The sequence below is a fragment of the Mus caroli genome, chromosome 2, assembly GCF_900094665.2.
Source record: "Mus caroli chromosome 2, CAROLI_EIJ_v1.1, whole genome shotgun sequence".
Taxonomy (NCBI): Eukaryota; Metazoa; Chordata; class Mammalia; order Rodentia; family Muridae; genus Mus; species Mus caroli.
Window position 1 is genome coordinate 53,898,331 of NC_034571.1, and position 17,562 is coordinate 53,915,892.

General features: G+C 39.3%; 1 protein-coding gene across 2 annotated transcripts in view; it reads right to left on the bottom strand.

Annotated features, from left to right (window-relative positions):
* Positions 1–17,562, bottom strand: part of LOC110289584 (coiled-coil domain-containing protein 148) — a 147,389-nt gene that overhangs the window by 51,522 nt on the left and 78,305 nt on the right. For both annotated transcript variants that reach the window (XM_029474370.1, XM_021155863.1), the window contains exons 2-4: positions 9,913–9,975; positions 8,889–9,010; positions 652–755 (exon numbers count right to left, since the gene is read on the bottom strand). In XM_029474370.1, coding sequence (XP_029330230.1) covers positions 652–755; positions 8,889–9,010; positions 9,913–9,964 — 278 coding nt within the window. In that variant the 5' untranslated portion in view covers positions 9,965–9,975. The remainder of the gene's footprint in view (positions 1–651; positions 756–8,888; positions 9,011–9,912; positions 9,976–17,562) is intronic.

Sequence of the window (17,562 nt, forward strand, 5' to 3'; positions counted from 1 at the left end):
AGAAGAGAAGAGAAGAGAAGAGAAGAGAAGAGAAGAGAAGAGAAGAGAAGAGAAGAGAAGAGAAGAGAAGAGAAGAAACAGTTTTGCAGAGCTTATATTTAAGGTCAAACATCAAATTATTACTTTCTCTTAATTCATCTTTGACTGCTACAACCAGGAAGAGCATCCAAATCAAAACTGTGAGAGTCTTGGTGCAACATTAAGCCAACTCCAATCAACCTAAAGTCCTTGGCTCCCTTGTCTCGAGAGCATTCATTAAGCTCCTTCTGTATACCCACTGTGAGAAGATGACTGTGACGTTTGTCCATGGGGAGCCCCTGCTTCATATGGAGAAGAGCACATAGCCAACGTCTGCGTGTGGTACATACGAGCACACAGCCACGCCTGGGATGGGGAGTGTTAAAGAGGGTGTGGGTGACAGAGAGAGGTGACTGTCCCTTACTCGGTCAGGAAGCAAAAGCATATCCACAGACTCCCTGCCTTTCAGAGTAAGCTAAGAAAATGGGACTCACATTCAAACAACTCTAGACTTTGATTGTGTGGTTTGATGGAGATCAGGCATTATAGATGTGAATCGATCATGGGGTGTGAAATTCCCAAGGGTTCCTATGCCTTCTCACTGACCTGGGGGTGGGGAGGGCCCAGTCTCACCTGATTCCCTTCAGTCTCTCCTGTTCCTGCCACCACACCTGCTTGTGTTGCTTGATCAGCATCTGCTCTTTCGCCGCCCTTGACGTCTCCATGGCTTTTCGGAGCTGCAGTTAGAGGAGAACCAAAAGAGAGGCAGTGTTCAAGCTTTGGAAAATGTGTTTTCTCAGACCAAGGGAGGGCTGGGGGAGGAGTAAATGGTGAATATGCTCCAAACACATGCATGAACTTCGCAAAGATTTACTGAAAATACTACATCTTTTGAAATGTATTTCCACAAAAGAAAGGTTTCCTGTTTTTACAATCATTGCTAATACATCTTTTAACACACAATCCGCCAAAAATAAGTGCAGAATTAAATATCGGGGAGGAGAGCTGTGCACGTACATGCTAATCATTCCAGCACTCAGGACATGGAAGCAGGGGAATCATGAATTCAAGGCTAGCCTTAGCTAAACGCAGAGTTTGGGACATCCTCTAAAAACAAACAAAAAAACAAAATAGCAATTAAAAGAAAGACCAAATGCCCTGGGATGCTGGCCAATTTGAAAACTCTATTTAAGATGTGCTACAAAAAAAAAAAAAAGTGAAGTTGCTGTAGTTTTTCATTTGTTCATTCTATTGGTTTTTGTTGTTTGCTGTTTTGCTTGCATTTTAAATTTATTTTTTATTGTTACTTTTTGTATATGGGTGTTTTGCCTTCATATGTGACTGTGCACCACATGTACACACAGATGCCAGAAGAGAGTGTCAGCTGCCCTAGAATCAGAGTTATAGATGGTTGTTACCCACCATGTGAATCCTGGAAAACAAACCTAGGTCCCCTCGAAGAGCAGCAAGTGATGTCTGCTGAGCCATCTCTTCAGCAGCCTCGCTCTGTTTTTCATGCACTAAATAATCCCACATACACAGTTCATTCTCAAGGAAGACTTTTCAAGAGTTTCTATACATTTGTCCCCATTTTGGACCCATGTTCCCTACCAGGTATTTAGGTACCATTATTCCTGTTTTCTTCATGAGAATGCCAGAGACCATGAAGATTTGGTGAAGATCTTCAAGCTTGTAAACATCAGTCATAGACCCTTGATGTTGGGTTGGATTTAATCTGAACTCTCACCCCTAGATGGGAAAGGTTCTCTAAGCCCATTCTTAGGGGACCTGGCTTTAGTCCAGGCTTCAGTACTCAAGAGCAGAACCTGGAACTCACAACTGCAGGCATTCCACTTCATAGCTTTGTAAGAAAACTTTTCAGAGCGAGGCAAATAGTTATCGCAAGGTACTTAACAAAGAAATACTGAAAAAGTTTAGAAGATGGAAACTTCGTTTTTCGACTAAATGCAGTGTTCACCGAGTTCCGTGACCTCTTACCATGAATCACATGAGTACTGTGGGGAATACGCAGCCACCTTCTGTCAAGCTTTGGTCTGTTACCATCTCCCTGATCTGTGGGCAGGCAGAAAGCAGCCTTTCTCAGATGCCCCATTCACCTGGCTTCTTGCTGGTTCAGACAAAGGAAGATGCCAGCTGTGGACATTTGGAGGGAAGGAGACAAGGCACAGCCAAAGCATCATCAGCATCACCCACCCTTCTCTTTTCGGAAGAGTCTCAGGTTCTCCGGTGCACCTGTTTTTCCATAGACGTGGTTCCAAATAGCTCTGAGGTTTTGGCCCATGGGGTGGGGTAGCACCCCGCTCCTTTGTCCCATCTCTCTGACCTAAGGGTGGCAGTGACCTCAGCAGCTGTCCACTTTCATGCTGCCCCACAGATCTCTGATTCTTCATTCTGGCATCTGCACAACTATCTTCTAACACTGAAGGCTGCTTGACTCCAAACCTCCAAGCAGTGTCTGCTTATTGGCTAGACTCCACCTATAGCCATGTGGACTCTGAACTTTGTATTTCACACGAACACTTTTAAATATTTATGAACATACAAAACAGGGCTGAAGAGATGGCTCCATGGTTAAGAGCACTGGCTGTTCTTGCAGAAGACCCAGGTTTGATTCTTAGCACCCTCATGGTATTTCACAACTCTAGGTTCAGGGTATCTGAAAACCTCTTCTGGCCTCTGTAAGCACTATACTCACATGCCACACAGACACACACATCCACATAACTACAAAATAATGCAAGTAAATCTTTTAAAAAAGAAATTGGGAATCAGAAACTGGACAAAAAATGTACATATTTCATACTTTCTCTACTATAAACTACTTCTCTGCTATAAAGTACTGTATAGCAGTGAAATATCAATAATGAACTTGAGAAGACAAGTTCCAAAGGGAATCTCATAATGCATGCTATTTCAAGCTGCTGTACACTGATGACTTTAACCTTGAGTTTATCTTTGTGCTCTTCTGGTTTCTGATTCAAAATTAGGGACAGGAGCAAACACATTAATCCAAAGAATGACTTCAAAAGGACAAAAATCAAGCCTTTTCCACAGAAGTTCCTGAGGCTGTTGTAATTTTGAAGTTTAAGAAAAATTAGGTAGGGGGTGTTGGTAAAAACATTTGGTTTCTACCTATTGAAAAATGAAAGAGTGTGTTATGTCTACAGTCTGGCACGTTAGCCCTTGAGTTAAGAATGTCTAAAACCAACTTTAAATTTCTACCATCTACAGTCTCTAAAGTTTCTTGCAACAGACAGAATTTTAAAATTAGATTCCTTTGACATATTTGGTCCATGTTGTACAAAAAATTAAAACACATTGGTGGAAGATGTGAACATATTTTTTATAGCTTAAGGAAAAAAATCAATGTTGTTGCCTTTGGGCTCAAAGAAAGGCCAATTAAATAGAATATAAAAGTAAAAAAAAAATCACGTACTATTTTTCATTGAACACTTCCAACACTTTGTGCAATGTCTTAATTGTTGTTTTTTGTTTTGTTTTGGGAAATTCAGCCATCAACTCTACTCGTATCCTTAGGCCACAAATGGAAAAGAAAAAAAAAGCTTTTAAAAGAACTCAAAGATTTAAAGTTGTATCTTCAGCAGAGATTTCTACATGATTCCAATTCATCTTCCTGGGTAACAAGCCATATAAAATCATCTTTAAGGTGATGATAATGTATGCAGAATGCTGGTGATTTAAAATACTTTGAGGAAAGAATGTCAAAAATAATGAATTCATTAAAAAATCAGAAAGAAAAGTCTACTTATGATTATCTAAGATAGGAAGCCCCGACTAAGCCTTCTGAAATACTACAAAAGACCTGTGGGTCCGAGAATCCACATTCAGAAATAGAACATCCATAAGCAGGGTACAGCTGGAGCATTAATGCATGTGTTCACACATTTGTCAAAATTCACCGGGATGTTCTGTGAGTGCTATCAATAAAGAACTGTCGACATAACAAAGAAATGCTACCCTAAGATGCAATTCTTCAGCTGACAGACTAGCAGTGGCTTAACAAAGTATTCTACAAGGCACTGGTGAAACATGCTCACTCTCAAACTCTAATGGGAATAGAAAATGATACAAGCCCCACAAAAGGTAATACAGCTATACATTAGATGTTTTCATTGATTAACTATGACCTAGTGACATCATTTATAGAAATATATCAGAAAAACAACTTGGCTAAGGTGTACAAAATTATTCACTGCTGCACCATTGACAATAGGAAAAGACTGGAGAACAAAAATTCCATCAGTAAGTGTTCTTTCCAAAGTAAATTGAACCCGAATCTGATCAATTCCCTAGATATGACTACCAATTTGCAGAGACTACAAAGAGAAAAACATGTTTCATGACACAATATCATGCAGTTGGCATAATTCAAACTGCAAGGAACTGTAAAGACCAATGACATGGCTTCTTTGAGACACAAATTACAAACTATGAGAGGATGCAGGAGGAAACCTAACAAAAGTGAATTACAATGCCTGGGTTGGGTTCAGGTGCCTCTCTGAATACATTTTGAGAAAATCTTCTGATGAAATCAAGGAAATTTAATAATACTAACTAGATCATGCAAACCATCGAGAAGTTGGTACTTACCTGCACAGTGGTAGAAAAAGATAGGGCCTTTACATTCTAATGTTTTAGAGTAACACACTAAATGTTAATGAGTGAACTATGACATCATCACTGACATAATTTTTCTTCAGGACAGTTTAGCACTGGGAAGTGTGTGGTCGCTCTGATAATAATAACTCTGGCATAAACAAAATGTGGCCGGCCGAAGCTGACCCTTTCTGATGCTGGATGACGTCACATAGTGACTAGGCGTACCATTCAAAGTAATTGCATTTATGTGTGTAATTTTCTCTGAGGGCTAAAAGATTTAATGGAAAGATGCTTGAATTGAACAAGAAGCTATATCCATCATCAGCAAAGAAATTCAAATAATTATGGAAATTGCTTTTAAACATAATGAATGGTGAATGGAGACACAGTGTACCAAAAACTGGCCTCAGTTTCCAGCTCAGATCCACTACGCAGCTTCAGATTAGAGATCAGTCTTTGGAGGGCTTGGCATTTACTTCAGCGTCTCACCTGGCATGATCATGCTCAGTGACACAGGAATTATACCGAACAGCGTCATATCCACCCCACACTCCCATGTCACTAACGGTCTCCTGTCAAGTGGCTGAGCAGTCCACATCTAGCCTGAGGTGCCATTTTCCTGATGGGTCCACGTGTCACCATCCTACCTCCCTGGATCTATTTAATATTGCCAGAGTAAAGTGCCGTGACCGTTAACAAACAATGACAGATAAGACTGTGAATTTTATCTGTAAAAAGTTGAGCACGTAAGTAATGAAATAAACAGGGAAATAGACATGATTAATACAAATATATGAGTACATTGTTATCCACATGACATAAGATATAATTACTCTTTGAGCCTGTATAAATTTCATTAGAATTTAAGTAATCATATAAGCAAGACTAACAGAGATGACATTGGTAATTCTAACTAGTACAGACTGTTTGGCATATAAGCATCTGTAACGTTAAAATATATTTTAGGAGCTTTATTTACAGTTATTTGATTCTATTTAAGTCCTGGGTCTTTTAAGGAAACTCTATTTAGGAATTACTTGCATTTAGGAATTACAAGCAACATGTCAATGTGAAGTCTCTAAATTGAATGAGAAAAGTTCCAAAATCTATGTACAGTTACACTCCTCACATACCTTCCTTTGTCCAGATATAATAAAAATGTAAATTACATGAAGAAAAATCAAAGTCTTAAAAAATTACATAGTAGTTCTCCGAACACATTCATTCTCACTAGCCGAAATGCAAAACAACAGCTAAGACACTACTTCTTAAAAAAAAAATACTTTGTTGTCTTATGAATTGTGGGAATTAAAACCTGGAATCAAAAACTTAGCAGAATGATCAATGCAGACGCAGACATCTTCAACAATTACCGAAACTGAAAAGGTACAAAATTTGGGTGCCATTATTTCTAAAAATATGTAACCAGAAAGTATCTTTGAGGATTATCTTCCCTTATAAACAAAGAGTCAGCAATGCAACTTACGCTGGAGCTGACAGCAGGGCCTACATTGCCTCACAGGTGTGAATCCAGGGGCCTGAGGTGACATCTAGCAGCTGACACTGGAGAACATCTTCTGGTCCTGCACTTAGTGTTAAAAATGTAAAGCTTTTAGTAATTAAGGTCTTAAATGTAGCTTGGATAGGGAACGTACAATTAAAGAGAATTTGGCCTTGAGCAAATACTGAATTTAACACTCAATTAACTATTCAACATTCAACCCAAATGCCTTTTGTAATGCATCTCGGATGGATGAGTGGGAGGGTGGGTGGATGGATGGATGGATGGATGGATGGATGGATGGATGGATGGACAGATAATGAACAAAATTAGGAACAAATATTTATATATTCTAATGTTGACAAAGATGAAGAGGATATGTTTGTAATACTTTTGCTTCAGAAAGAAACTTGATAGATCTCAATACACTAAAAATATTTATTAATTTTGGGATAGAGGATTCTAACACATGGGAATGCCTCTGTATGAAGGTTTTGTGGTAGCAGGATTCCCAACATCACAGAATTAAAGACAATTCACACAATTTTACTATCCTCAATTCAGTTATGCTTGTCACTTGGTTTTGTTTTATTTTTGTTATTGAGACAGAATTTTGCTATGTAGCCTAGGCTAGCCTTAAACCACAATCTCCTGCCTCAGATTCTTGAGCACGGAGATTTCTTAGTTCTAAAAATTCTTATCTATCTGCTGTCTGTCTGTCTGTCTGTCTGTCTCTGTGTGTTTGTCTCTGTTTCTCTCTCTGTGTTTTCTGTCTCTTTCTCTGTATGTCTGCTCCGTGTGTGTGTGTGTGTGTGTGTGTGTGTGTGTGTGTGTGTGTGTGTGTGTTTGTGGTTCTGTCTGACTCTCTCTCTCTCTCTCTTTCTCCCTGTATGTGTCTCTGTTTGTCTCTGTCTGTCTCTGTTCTCTCTCTCTCTCTCTCTCTGTCTGTCTCTCTCTGTCTCTCTCTGTTTCTCTCTCTCTCTGTCTCTCTCTCTCTCTCTCTCCGTGTGTGTGTGTGTTTGTGTGTATGTGTATTATATGTAATTAGAGGCATGTATGAGCTCTGGAGGACATGGAATAACCATGGGTGTCTTCCCTTGCCTTCCACTTTCTTTGAGACAGGGTCTCAAAAGACCCTCTCTGCTGTTACATGTGCAGGCTAACTGGCCTGTGATCTTCCAAGCATTCTCCTTCCCTTGTCTCCCATCTCACTGTAAGAGGGCTAGATTACAGAAGGCACATCTGTCTTTCTGATGGGTTGTGAGGGTGGGGACTCAGGTCCTCATGCTCATGTGGCAGGCACTGTGCACACTGGGGTGTCTCAGGAGATCTGCTTAGTTAACTGTTAGTTGTTCTTGCCATCTCAAGTCCAGTGACATTTCCTAAAAAAGGGACTTTCCTAACATTCCTTCGGGATCAGATCCAACAGGAAGCATGCTTTTCTGTTTGTACTTATGCTTATATATTGTATAAATATAGTATTGTATGAATAATTATATTTATACATTATATTTATTCCTGGGCTTGATAGACCACCTCTTTATTCCAGCAAACAGTGCCTTCCACAAGGGTAAGGGAATACAGAATGCTATTCATATTCTGTCTGCAGGGCTAAATAGCAGACAAAGCCTAAATTTTATAGTCTGTACTGATTAAATAATACAGGAAATAATAATACAAAGATAATATGATGTAAAATGTTAGGAGGAAACATATAAGATTTCATATACATGCTTACAATGGATAATAATAAAATACATATTAAATATGTATCAATATATGTTTGCAAAGTCTCAGAACATAAGTCATAAACTGCTCTTCCAGGAGGATTGTCATGGGCTTTTCAGTAAAACTACATGAAATGTCTGCTTAATATGACAATAATTTACAGTTAAACCTGAACCAAGCACACCGTGCCTTGCTTTGTTAAGTAGTCGCCTAGTTTGTGCTAATATAGCTGATGGAGATCTGTAATTTCTCTAGACTAAGGTACACATGTACTTTGCATTTGGAAGAATTGTCTTTTAAATGATACTTTTAATAAAGGCCACACATATCATAAAAGTTTAAATATAAAGGAAAACTTGTAAAATGACATACTACTTTACCAGGTTTTTCAATGCAACCAAGCAACAACAACAACATCAACAATGCTATTTCTAATGAATTCTATTCTTTGCATGAGGAAACCAGGCCATGTGAGTAATCCCCAGAGATACATAGCTCTAAAATACTACGCACATTCATTTGCACATGGCTCCTTTGAATCTAGTCAAGGTTACCCTTTGCATGGCATTGGCCACCTACTGGAGGGGGAAAAATAAGAAAGTTCTAGAATAAAAAATACCCAAAGGCATATTTATATGTTGTCGGGGAAAGAGCACTAAATCAGGAAATAAAGAGTGGCACTTACCAGAATATTTTCCTTTTCCTAGTGTGTTAGAAATCGTTGAAAGCTAATAAAATAACTATCTTTCCAAAAATAAAGTTCAATGTAGACGTAACCATGATGCTACAAACTATTGTAGTGCATGTAAATTATATCATGTCATGGCCGGGATAGCCCATGAGTGTTAGCTGCTGCTCTCTGCTGTTAACAGTTGGAGATTCCGAAACCCAATCTGGACAGCTACCTGTTTTGTAGTTTCAATCATATCTCCTAGCAGTTTTATGTTTACCAACCTTAAAAACAAAAACAAACAAACAAACAACCCCAAATCCCTCTAACCTTCTGCTCTGTGGAAGCAGACGCAGACTTTGTGGCTTTGGTTAGGGCACGTAACTGCTGGTAGTCCACCGGCTTATACCGGGAGCTCCTCGTTCCATCTTTCATATGGACTGCCAGGATATCTGTTTTTCATAAAGACAAAAATATGACAGATAAATAGTGTCATGTCATTCAAAATCAAATTTTAGTTTAAGCGGACAAAATAAGGTTAGATCACATTTTTATTTTTAAAAGCCAATAAAAGATAGTCACAACATTCATGATATACTGCATACCCTGTGTCTAGAGCCTCTTAGATCGTGGCTGCTGCCGTCCTTGTAAAGCATTGCTTCCAAAGGGCAAGAGAAGGAACAATTCTGCTAGAACTGACAATGAGCTAGAACATTGTCAATGCCAGAAATTACAATGCTATTCAGTTTACTTGTGTTTCAGACATTTTAAAAAATGTTAGGCATCAAAAGGAAATATTTAAACATAATACATTGTTCTATTAATCAAACTACATGAGGAGATACTGTAGCCATCAATAAATTTCTAACTCAAAAGCTAAATTTGAAAAAAAAGTTTTGTAAATTAACACTAAATATGTAACCATCCAAATAAGATTCTAACCGTGTGAAATACTTGTGTACTCACAACCCCAAGACATCTAATCTCCTAATTTAGTAGATTAACCTTATTGATGAATCACAGGAAGAAGTCCACCAAAGCCATGGCTTAAATCACAGTAACCTGAACAACTCTAACAAAAACGCACATTTGCATCAATATGAATAGCTAATGTCTACTACAAGAGAATCCAAATGTCTTCAGAAAAACCACATCAGAAGCAGGCAGCGCTGTCCTGTCCACAGCTTGGGGCTAAAACAGATCCTGTGCAGGAGAGCTGGCCAGTCATTCTGTGTAAGCAAAGCCAGTTTTCTTCATAGACTGTAGAAATCAGCATTCTGCATTTGTATCATTTCAAAACTGCATAACATTCTATAAATCAAAAAGGACAGATGGAAGTAGGGTAAAAAAATACCTGAGCTGTCATTTCTCTGAATCATCATGAAGGGCCAATCTCTCCTATTCATGCTTTCCGTATCTGTCAAGAAGCAGGGAACAGTTTAAATTTTACAGACCGATTTTCTAATGGTTTTAAAGCTGCATTCACTTAATTATTTTCAAAAGTGATAACCAGGAGTGGATATTATAACTCTATATTCCAGGGTATTTTTTTTCTATGCCACTTGTGTGTTTGCGCGCGCGTGCATGCGTGTGTGTGTGTGTGTGTGTGTGTGTGTGTGCATGTGTGTACACTAGTTAAAGTATACATGTGGGGTTCATGTGTATGTATGTGCAGAGGCAGTCTTGAGAGGTTAACCTCTGGTATTCTGCTATTCTCAAGGGGCAACCCCCATGGTTTTTTTGAAACAGAGTCTCTCATGGGATCTTGGAGCCCACTGATCAGATTGTCTCTGCCTTCTGAGTGCTGAGGTCAAGCACATACCACCATGCCAAGCTTTTCTCCACAGCTAGAGATCTAACCGGGTCCTTGTACTTGTGTGGTGAGCACTTTGCTGACCAGTCCCTTTCCCTGGTCCCTCTTCTGTGCCAGTCTTGTTCTTTGCCACTCCTTCTCTTTCCCTCCTAATTCTCCTTTATGCAATTGCCCCAACTGACAGATACTTGGTGATTGGGAAGGGGCATAGGTCTTAAATTTGGGGAAGAAAAGAGACATCAGTTGAAGAATTAGCTCCTCCCTCTTCCTCAGTGTGGTGAACGTGGAGGTGTGCGATCCTTTCCAGGAGTGACTTACTGCAGTGGGAACTAGTCTGCAAGCCACCTCTGCTGTCACCTTTCTCACTTTTTGGACTCAGCTCATCTAAAGGCACACCTTCTGGGGACAGACAGCCCCTGCCCACTGATGAGGCAACACGGGTTATAAAGCAAGCTTGTCCCAAGCCAATATGTGCTCATGTGGAAAACGTACTTCACAGCTTCCTGCTGCCTTAGTTTTTACTTAGTTGTTCCATCCTGGCTCCTCCTCCTTCCTGTCATAGGTGTGGATCCCTGATAAGCACCTTGCATCCCCCAGATCTGCCTCAAAACCTGCTCTCTGAGAATATGTCTGCAGCAGAACCGAAGTGAACAGGCATCTAGGAAAACTCACCTCCACTTCAGACAAGCTAATTAAATGGGGTTGAGTTCTAGCATCCTCATTTCATAAATTTTTGTTACACATATGGTATGGGAAACGACTCTCATCTACTGGCATTTGCAGAAACCTAAATCTTAAAGGGAGGAGAAAATACCAAAGGTCCCGTGACTTTTTGTAAACCCTGTAAAAAATATCATGTGTAGATTGCCCACCAGCTTTGGGAGTACGATTATAAATGCCAGTGTGTAATTAGCTCGTGGGTCTTTGGTCACAAGCATTCTGCTTTAAGGCTTTAATGACACTCGCACCCCTGCCTACAGCTGCTCTCTTGCACGACCTCTTACCAATAAACCGCTCCTAAAATTCACATCCTATCTGTCATTGTAAGAGCGGCTCTCACTTGAATGACACAGCCACACCTTTCCATCTGAATCAGAGAGGTCCTCTGGCTTCTCCCATCCTCTTCCTGTCTCTTCCATGATGATGCCTCTCCATCCTCACATTTGCATAATTTCCAGTTTGATCTTTGTCTCCTTTCCTAGATATGTACTGCACTGTATTTCCACTCATAGCCTGCAATGGTTACTCTTTGTTGGCTACTTGGTAGGATTTAGAATAACCTAGGAGAGACACCTTTGGATGTATTTGTGAGAACGTTCCCAGAGGAGTTACTGACGAGGGATGACGTGGGTGGGACCATTGCCTGGGCCAGAGTCACACAGTGAAGAGAAAGGAAAGGGCAGAGTGTGAGTTCCAGCATTCATCTCTGTCTGCAGACACAAGGTGACCAGACACTTGCCTCGTGCTCCCCCATACACACCCCATGCCTCCTTTCCATGATGGCAGAGGGATGTACTGCCCTCAAACTGGGAGCCAAAGCCAAACTCTTTAGTTGTGTTTGTGATACACTTTATCATGGCAACAAGAAATGAATTCATAGCATCCTAGTTAATTTGTTGTCAATCTGACACAAGCTGGAGTCATTTGGGAAGAGGAATCTTAACTGAGAGCTTGTGATTAGTGGTTGGTATGGGAGGGCCCCGCTCATTGTGGGTGGCGTCCATCCCTGGGCAGGTGGCCCTGGGTGGTATAAGAAAGCAAGATGAGCAAGCCATGAGGATTGAGCTAGTAAACAGTGTTCCTCTGTGACATTAGTTCTCGCCTCCAGGTTCTTGCCGTGAGTTCTTGCCCTGACTTCCCTCGATGATGCACTACAGTCCCCCAAGATAAGTCAACCACTTCCTCCCTGAGTTTGCTTTTGGTCATGCTCTTCATCACAGCAATAGAAACTTAACCAGGCCATTTGTCTTCAGTGCTTACACAAAATAGACTAAGTGTTCAACAAATGCTATTTGAGGACATGAATAAAATTTCTCTGGATGTCTTTGAGCTGCGCGGAAGAATGTTGATGTCAGTTTCTAAGTACACAGAAGCTCCTCTTTCCCAACCATGACTTTTGACTTCTTTTTATGTGCTTTAAGAGCATAACTTACAGACAGAAATGACAAACGTAGATGATTTTACCATTGGGTAAGTTAAATGAAAGAAGTGACGAGGGGCAAAACCAGAGGACATGGAGGGAAATGGAAGAGACAGAGAAATACTGCTTTCTATTTTATACTATAGGTACCAGACATATAAGGACATCTCCTCAAAAGAACCAATGAGAGGTTCTATTCTCAGGCTTCCTATACCTTGTCTATGGCTTTCACTGCTTTCTCCCCAACTTACCTTTCTGTTTGTGTCTTTCTCTAGCTGGGCTATCTCACTAGCCCTCTGGTTTATAAGATTAGTTTTTAGATCTGGAATCATTTTTCTTGGCATTGAAATTCAAAGCTTCAGGGAATGAAGCAAAATGAGTCTTCCCATTCCCTTTTCTGCTACCTTGGTTTATCAGGGCCATATCTTATATAGTCTCTTCTCTTGGCTTGCTGAGGAGAGCCATACAAACCATACTGTACTCCTTACCACCTAGATGTGGTTCCAATTTTATTCATTTTTTACATTTATATATACATTTACTTACGGGTGTGTGCGCACACACGCATTAGTGAGCACGTGTGTGCCGTGGTACACATGTAGAGATGAGAGGATCACCTAAAGACCTGCTTCTCTCCTTGCACCATTTAAGCTCCATGGATCAATCTTGGTTCACCAGGCTTGGCAGCACTTAACCTGGTGAGCCATCTAACCAGTCCCAAATTTCAAGTATAAGTATAAAAATCTCACCCTAAGGTGACATCTAGGAATCAGCTTGGTAACCAAAAGCCCAATTTTTCTTCATGAACTTGCAATCTAGCTTGGCTGACCAAGCTATATATAAAACTCATACTTACTTAAATCTTTTGACATAATTACTCTTTGCCTTTCTACACTATTGTACACTTCTAAGGAATCATTAAATTTGGGCAAAAATTGATTTGAATAAAAATTGATTCATTTATAGTGTAGACATTCAGACTTAGAACTTGGAAACTTTATAAACAATTGTCTTGGTCCAGCTTCTCCTTCTAGCATTTGGGATGCCTAAGACTCAGGAGGACCACAAAGATCTGACAACTAGTGTCTAGCAGAGCCACTTCACCTAATAAAATGTTCTGAAAAAAAAGGCTTAACTCACGATCAGTATGGCAAACAAACCCAAGCTGAGATGAAATTGTTGGGTGGCAAGCCACCAAAACGAGTTTTCCCTGTTCACTGTGAACATCCACACAGTGTGCAAAGCTTGCAGATTATTTCATTGCAAAGGACTCCCCTAGCTCCTTGAGGGTTTGACACAGTTCTTAAAATCTCAGAAGAACACAATACATAGTTCCCATGCATTTCAGAAAAAATATTGTCGAGCTATGCTAACAGCAACTCTTCCAGATTCAAGAACAAATGCACGCCGCCCAAGCCATTACTGCTCTGCTAGCAAGTGACAAGTCCAGCCCATTTAAATGTTTTAGGGTGAGTATCTGCTGCTTGAACTTGGGTCTGCCATGCTAAATCGTTAGGAGTACTTGGTTTTAGAAGGTACTCTGTACGTACATTATGTGACAGTCTAGAACGTGTTTGAATGTTGTCAAAATGTTAAGCCTTCTTGATACATTTAATTACTGGAAACATTTAAAACTAATGCATTTAGGAAAAGTTTTTATAGAGTATAGGATGAATACTTTTATACACAATGTATTAATAGTTTTTCAGTGGCAAGAGATTTGAGAAGCTTTTTAGTGTAAAGTTCCATTATTATAGATCTGGTAGAGAGGCAGGGATGGGTGGGTGGATGAGGAGGGAGCAACTTCTTAGAGGAAGGGGGAGGGGCTCGTGGAAGGGAGACCAGGAAGGGAGATAACATTTGAAATGTAAAAAATATAATGATTAATTTAAAAAAAGAAACAAATTAACAAACACACGTGGGCTTAACTAAGTCTCTACAAGGCAGATGAAAAGTCGAGACTTCTCTAACGATGAGAAAAATAATTCTCAGGATTATAATTTATAAAGGGGAGTTGTTGTATAAAAGGCATTCTAGTTTGCATAACGTTTTTGCCCTGGAAAAACTGATGGAGCCAAATGGGAAATGACTAGAACTAATAATGATTAGACTGCTCAGCTGCCTAACAAATACTCAACTTAAGAGATCTGTTGTTGGCTTTTTCTGATGCTATTAAAAGTTATTTTCATTTGTTTTCTGGGGGAGAAACTTTTAATATACTGAGGAGGAAAGAGTTATATTTAGACTTAAAAATTGGAAGCTCTATAGCTAGTTCATTCTTGCTGAACTCCATATTAACTGTGTGGACATATGGATTAATCAGTTACCCATGAGAATAAGATTCCTAAGATAACAAGGATTTTACCAAACAACCTAAGATTGTTAACTGCATTCAAAAGCTTTCATATGGTATTAAATTATCATCTGTTCCATCTGACAGCTCTCAAAACACTTTAAAAGTTAGTTCAAATAGTATGACCAGAGTCTACCTTGAGCGGCTCTTTATTCCCCAATAGCCAAAATTCCTCTTTAAATTCTAAGCAGAATGGGGCTTGTTCATTCCATTATAAAACATTCGGCATTCTAGTTTGCATAACGTTTTTGCCCTGGAAAAACTGATGGAGCCAAATGGGAAATGACTAGAACTAATAATGATTAGACTGCTCAGCTGCCTAACAAATACTCCATGATAAATCCAAGCACAATGGGAAAGATCTAACTCTAAAGAAAAAGCAAGCAAAATAAGGTGTCTAGGAATAAATGGCTTAAGCAACTTAAGAGATCTGTTCTCTAAAAAGCTGCAAAAAGCATAGGTCGGAAATAATGGGAAATCTGAGCAGAAAGTCATCTCTGGGATGTAGATGTAGGCTTGGAGTTAATTCTGACTTCATTTTTGCTAAAGCATAGTTTCTAAACTTTTATCACAAAAGGGAACACCCAGCCCATGTGCACGCACGCACACACACACACACACACACACACACACACACACCACATGAACATACACATAACACATGAACACACACACACACAAGAACTAAGCTTCTAGTGGTCACTTCACCATTTATAGGGAAAACTCTATGACAGTTTCTATTATAAGAGAACCCAAATTTTATGTTATCAAGAATCTTTTAAGACATAAAATTATAAATGTGTGAAAGAATAACTAACTACACTGAAACATAATTCAGCCATTTCTTACAATCTTTTCTACTAAAAGACGGGACATACTAAAATATAGTTTGCTAATCTTACAATGAGAAAATTCTCAAGGTCATTTTTAGTATTCTGTAAATTACAAGTAAACCGCTTAATTTATTCAATATTAAGGTACTTCCTAAATTAATGTCAAATTACATAGAAAATTAATCCTGAAAAATTGTCCAGCTTGGGACTGGAGAGATGACTCAGAGGTTAAGAGCACTGGCTGCTCTTTCAGAGGTTCTGACTTCAATTTCCAGCAACCACATGGTGGCTCGCAACCATCTGTAATGGCATCTGATGCCCTCTTCTGGCATGTCTGAGAACAGTGACAGTGTACTCATACATAAAATAAATAAATCTTTAAAAAGAGATTATTATCCAGCTCTAATCAGCCCTGATACACAGAAATTATTTTCAATATATTTCTATGCACACACAAGTACTAGTGTAATCTGTATACAAATGCAATAGTGGCATATGCACTTGTACACATTGGTTTTTATTTAATGATATAACTTGGCCACTTTTTTCTTGTCAGTCTATTACTTTGCCCCTGTTCATAAATCTACATAGAGCTTAATGGCTCTATGTAGTATAATTATAATTATATATAGTATATATTATAATATATATAATATAATATATATATTATATATATAATATATATAATATAGTATATATTATAATATAATGAATATATTCATTAATGTACTGAAAACAAACATCTGAGAAAAACACTTCCATTTTAAAGCATTGATTTAGTTGTTTTATATGTGGGAGAGACGGGGTGTGAGTTGTATATGCTGTGAGCTTGTATGTGTGGAGGTCAGAGAACAATGCACAGGAGTCACATTGTTCTTCCACTCTGTGGGTACCAGAGAATGGACTGGGGCCATCGGGCTTGCAAGTGAGTGAGTGTCTTTGTCCACTGAGTCATCTTGTTGGTTCAAGAAAGAAATTTTTCTAGAAAAAAAATCCAATCCACCCTTGCACTGGAAAACAAAATCAATAATCAGACAAGAGATCTATAAAATCTCTGCCCCTCTCATAATTCATAAACATTGGCATATGAAGCAAATTCCACATATAGTCAAATTTTTAGGAATGTCTAGGTTTTTATGTCTGCAATAGTTCAGAGAGACTAAATCAACCTTGATTTAAAAAAAAATGACTCAAACGCAAACCTACTTATCCCAATGCTTTTCCAGCTTGAAGAAGTGATTTGAGTAGAGAGGAAAAGAGGCAAGAGGGGCCAGTCTCTGTGAATCTCTAGAATTCCATAGAAAAGTGTGATACCAAACAAAATTGGCCTCAGGCCCATCCTCTCTTTATAACTTCCAACACCATCACAATAACCTAATAGCCTAAGATAAAAGGCACACACTGATCTCTTAAGGCGATGTGTTCTGCATTGTAAGGCAGGAGAGAATGGGTAGGTTTACATGGCCTGTGCCGATAGGGTTAGACATTCTGACAAGAAACCATGATTGGTTAAGGTCAGGGTTAGGGTTAGTGTTCTCAGTTTTGTCAAATCAGCTTGAGGAAAGTAACTATTACTAAAAATTAAAATTTCATGTCACAATGGTATTTTTAATTCCAGCCCTCACAGGGCTGAGGCAGGAGGATGATACATTCAAAGCCAGCCTGAGCTGTATAGTGAGAGCATTTCAAGAAGAAGAAGAAGAAGAAGGAGGAGGAGGACGAGGACGAGGACGAGGACAAGGACGAGGACGAGGACGAGGAAAGAAGGAGAAGGAAGGAGAAGGAAGGAGAAGAAAGGAGAAGGAAGGAGAAGGAAGGAGAAGGAAGGAGAAGAAGAAGGAGGAGGAGGAGGAGGAGGAGGAGGA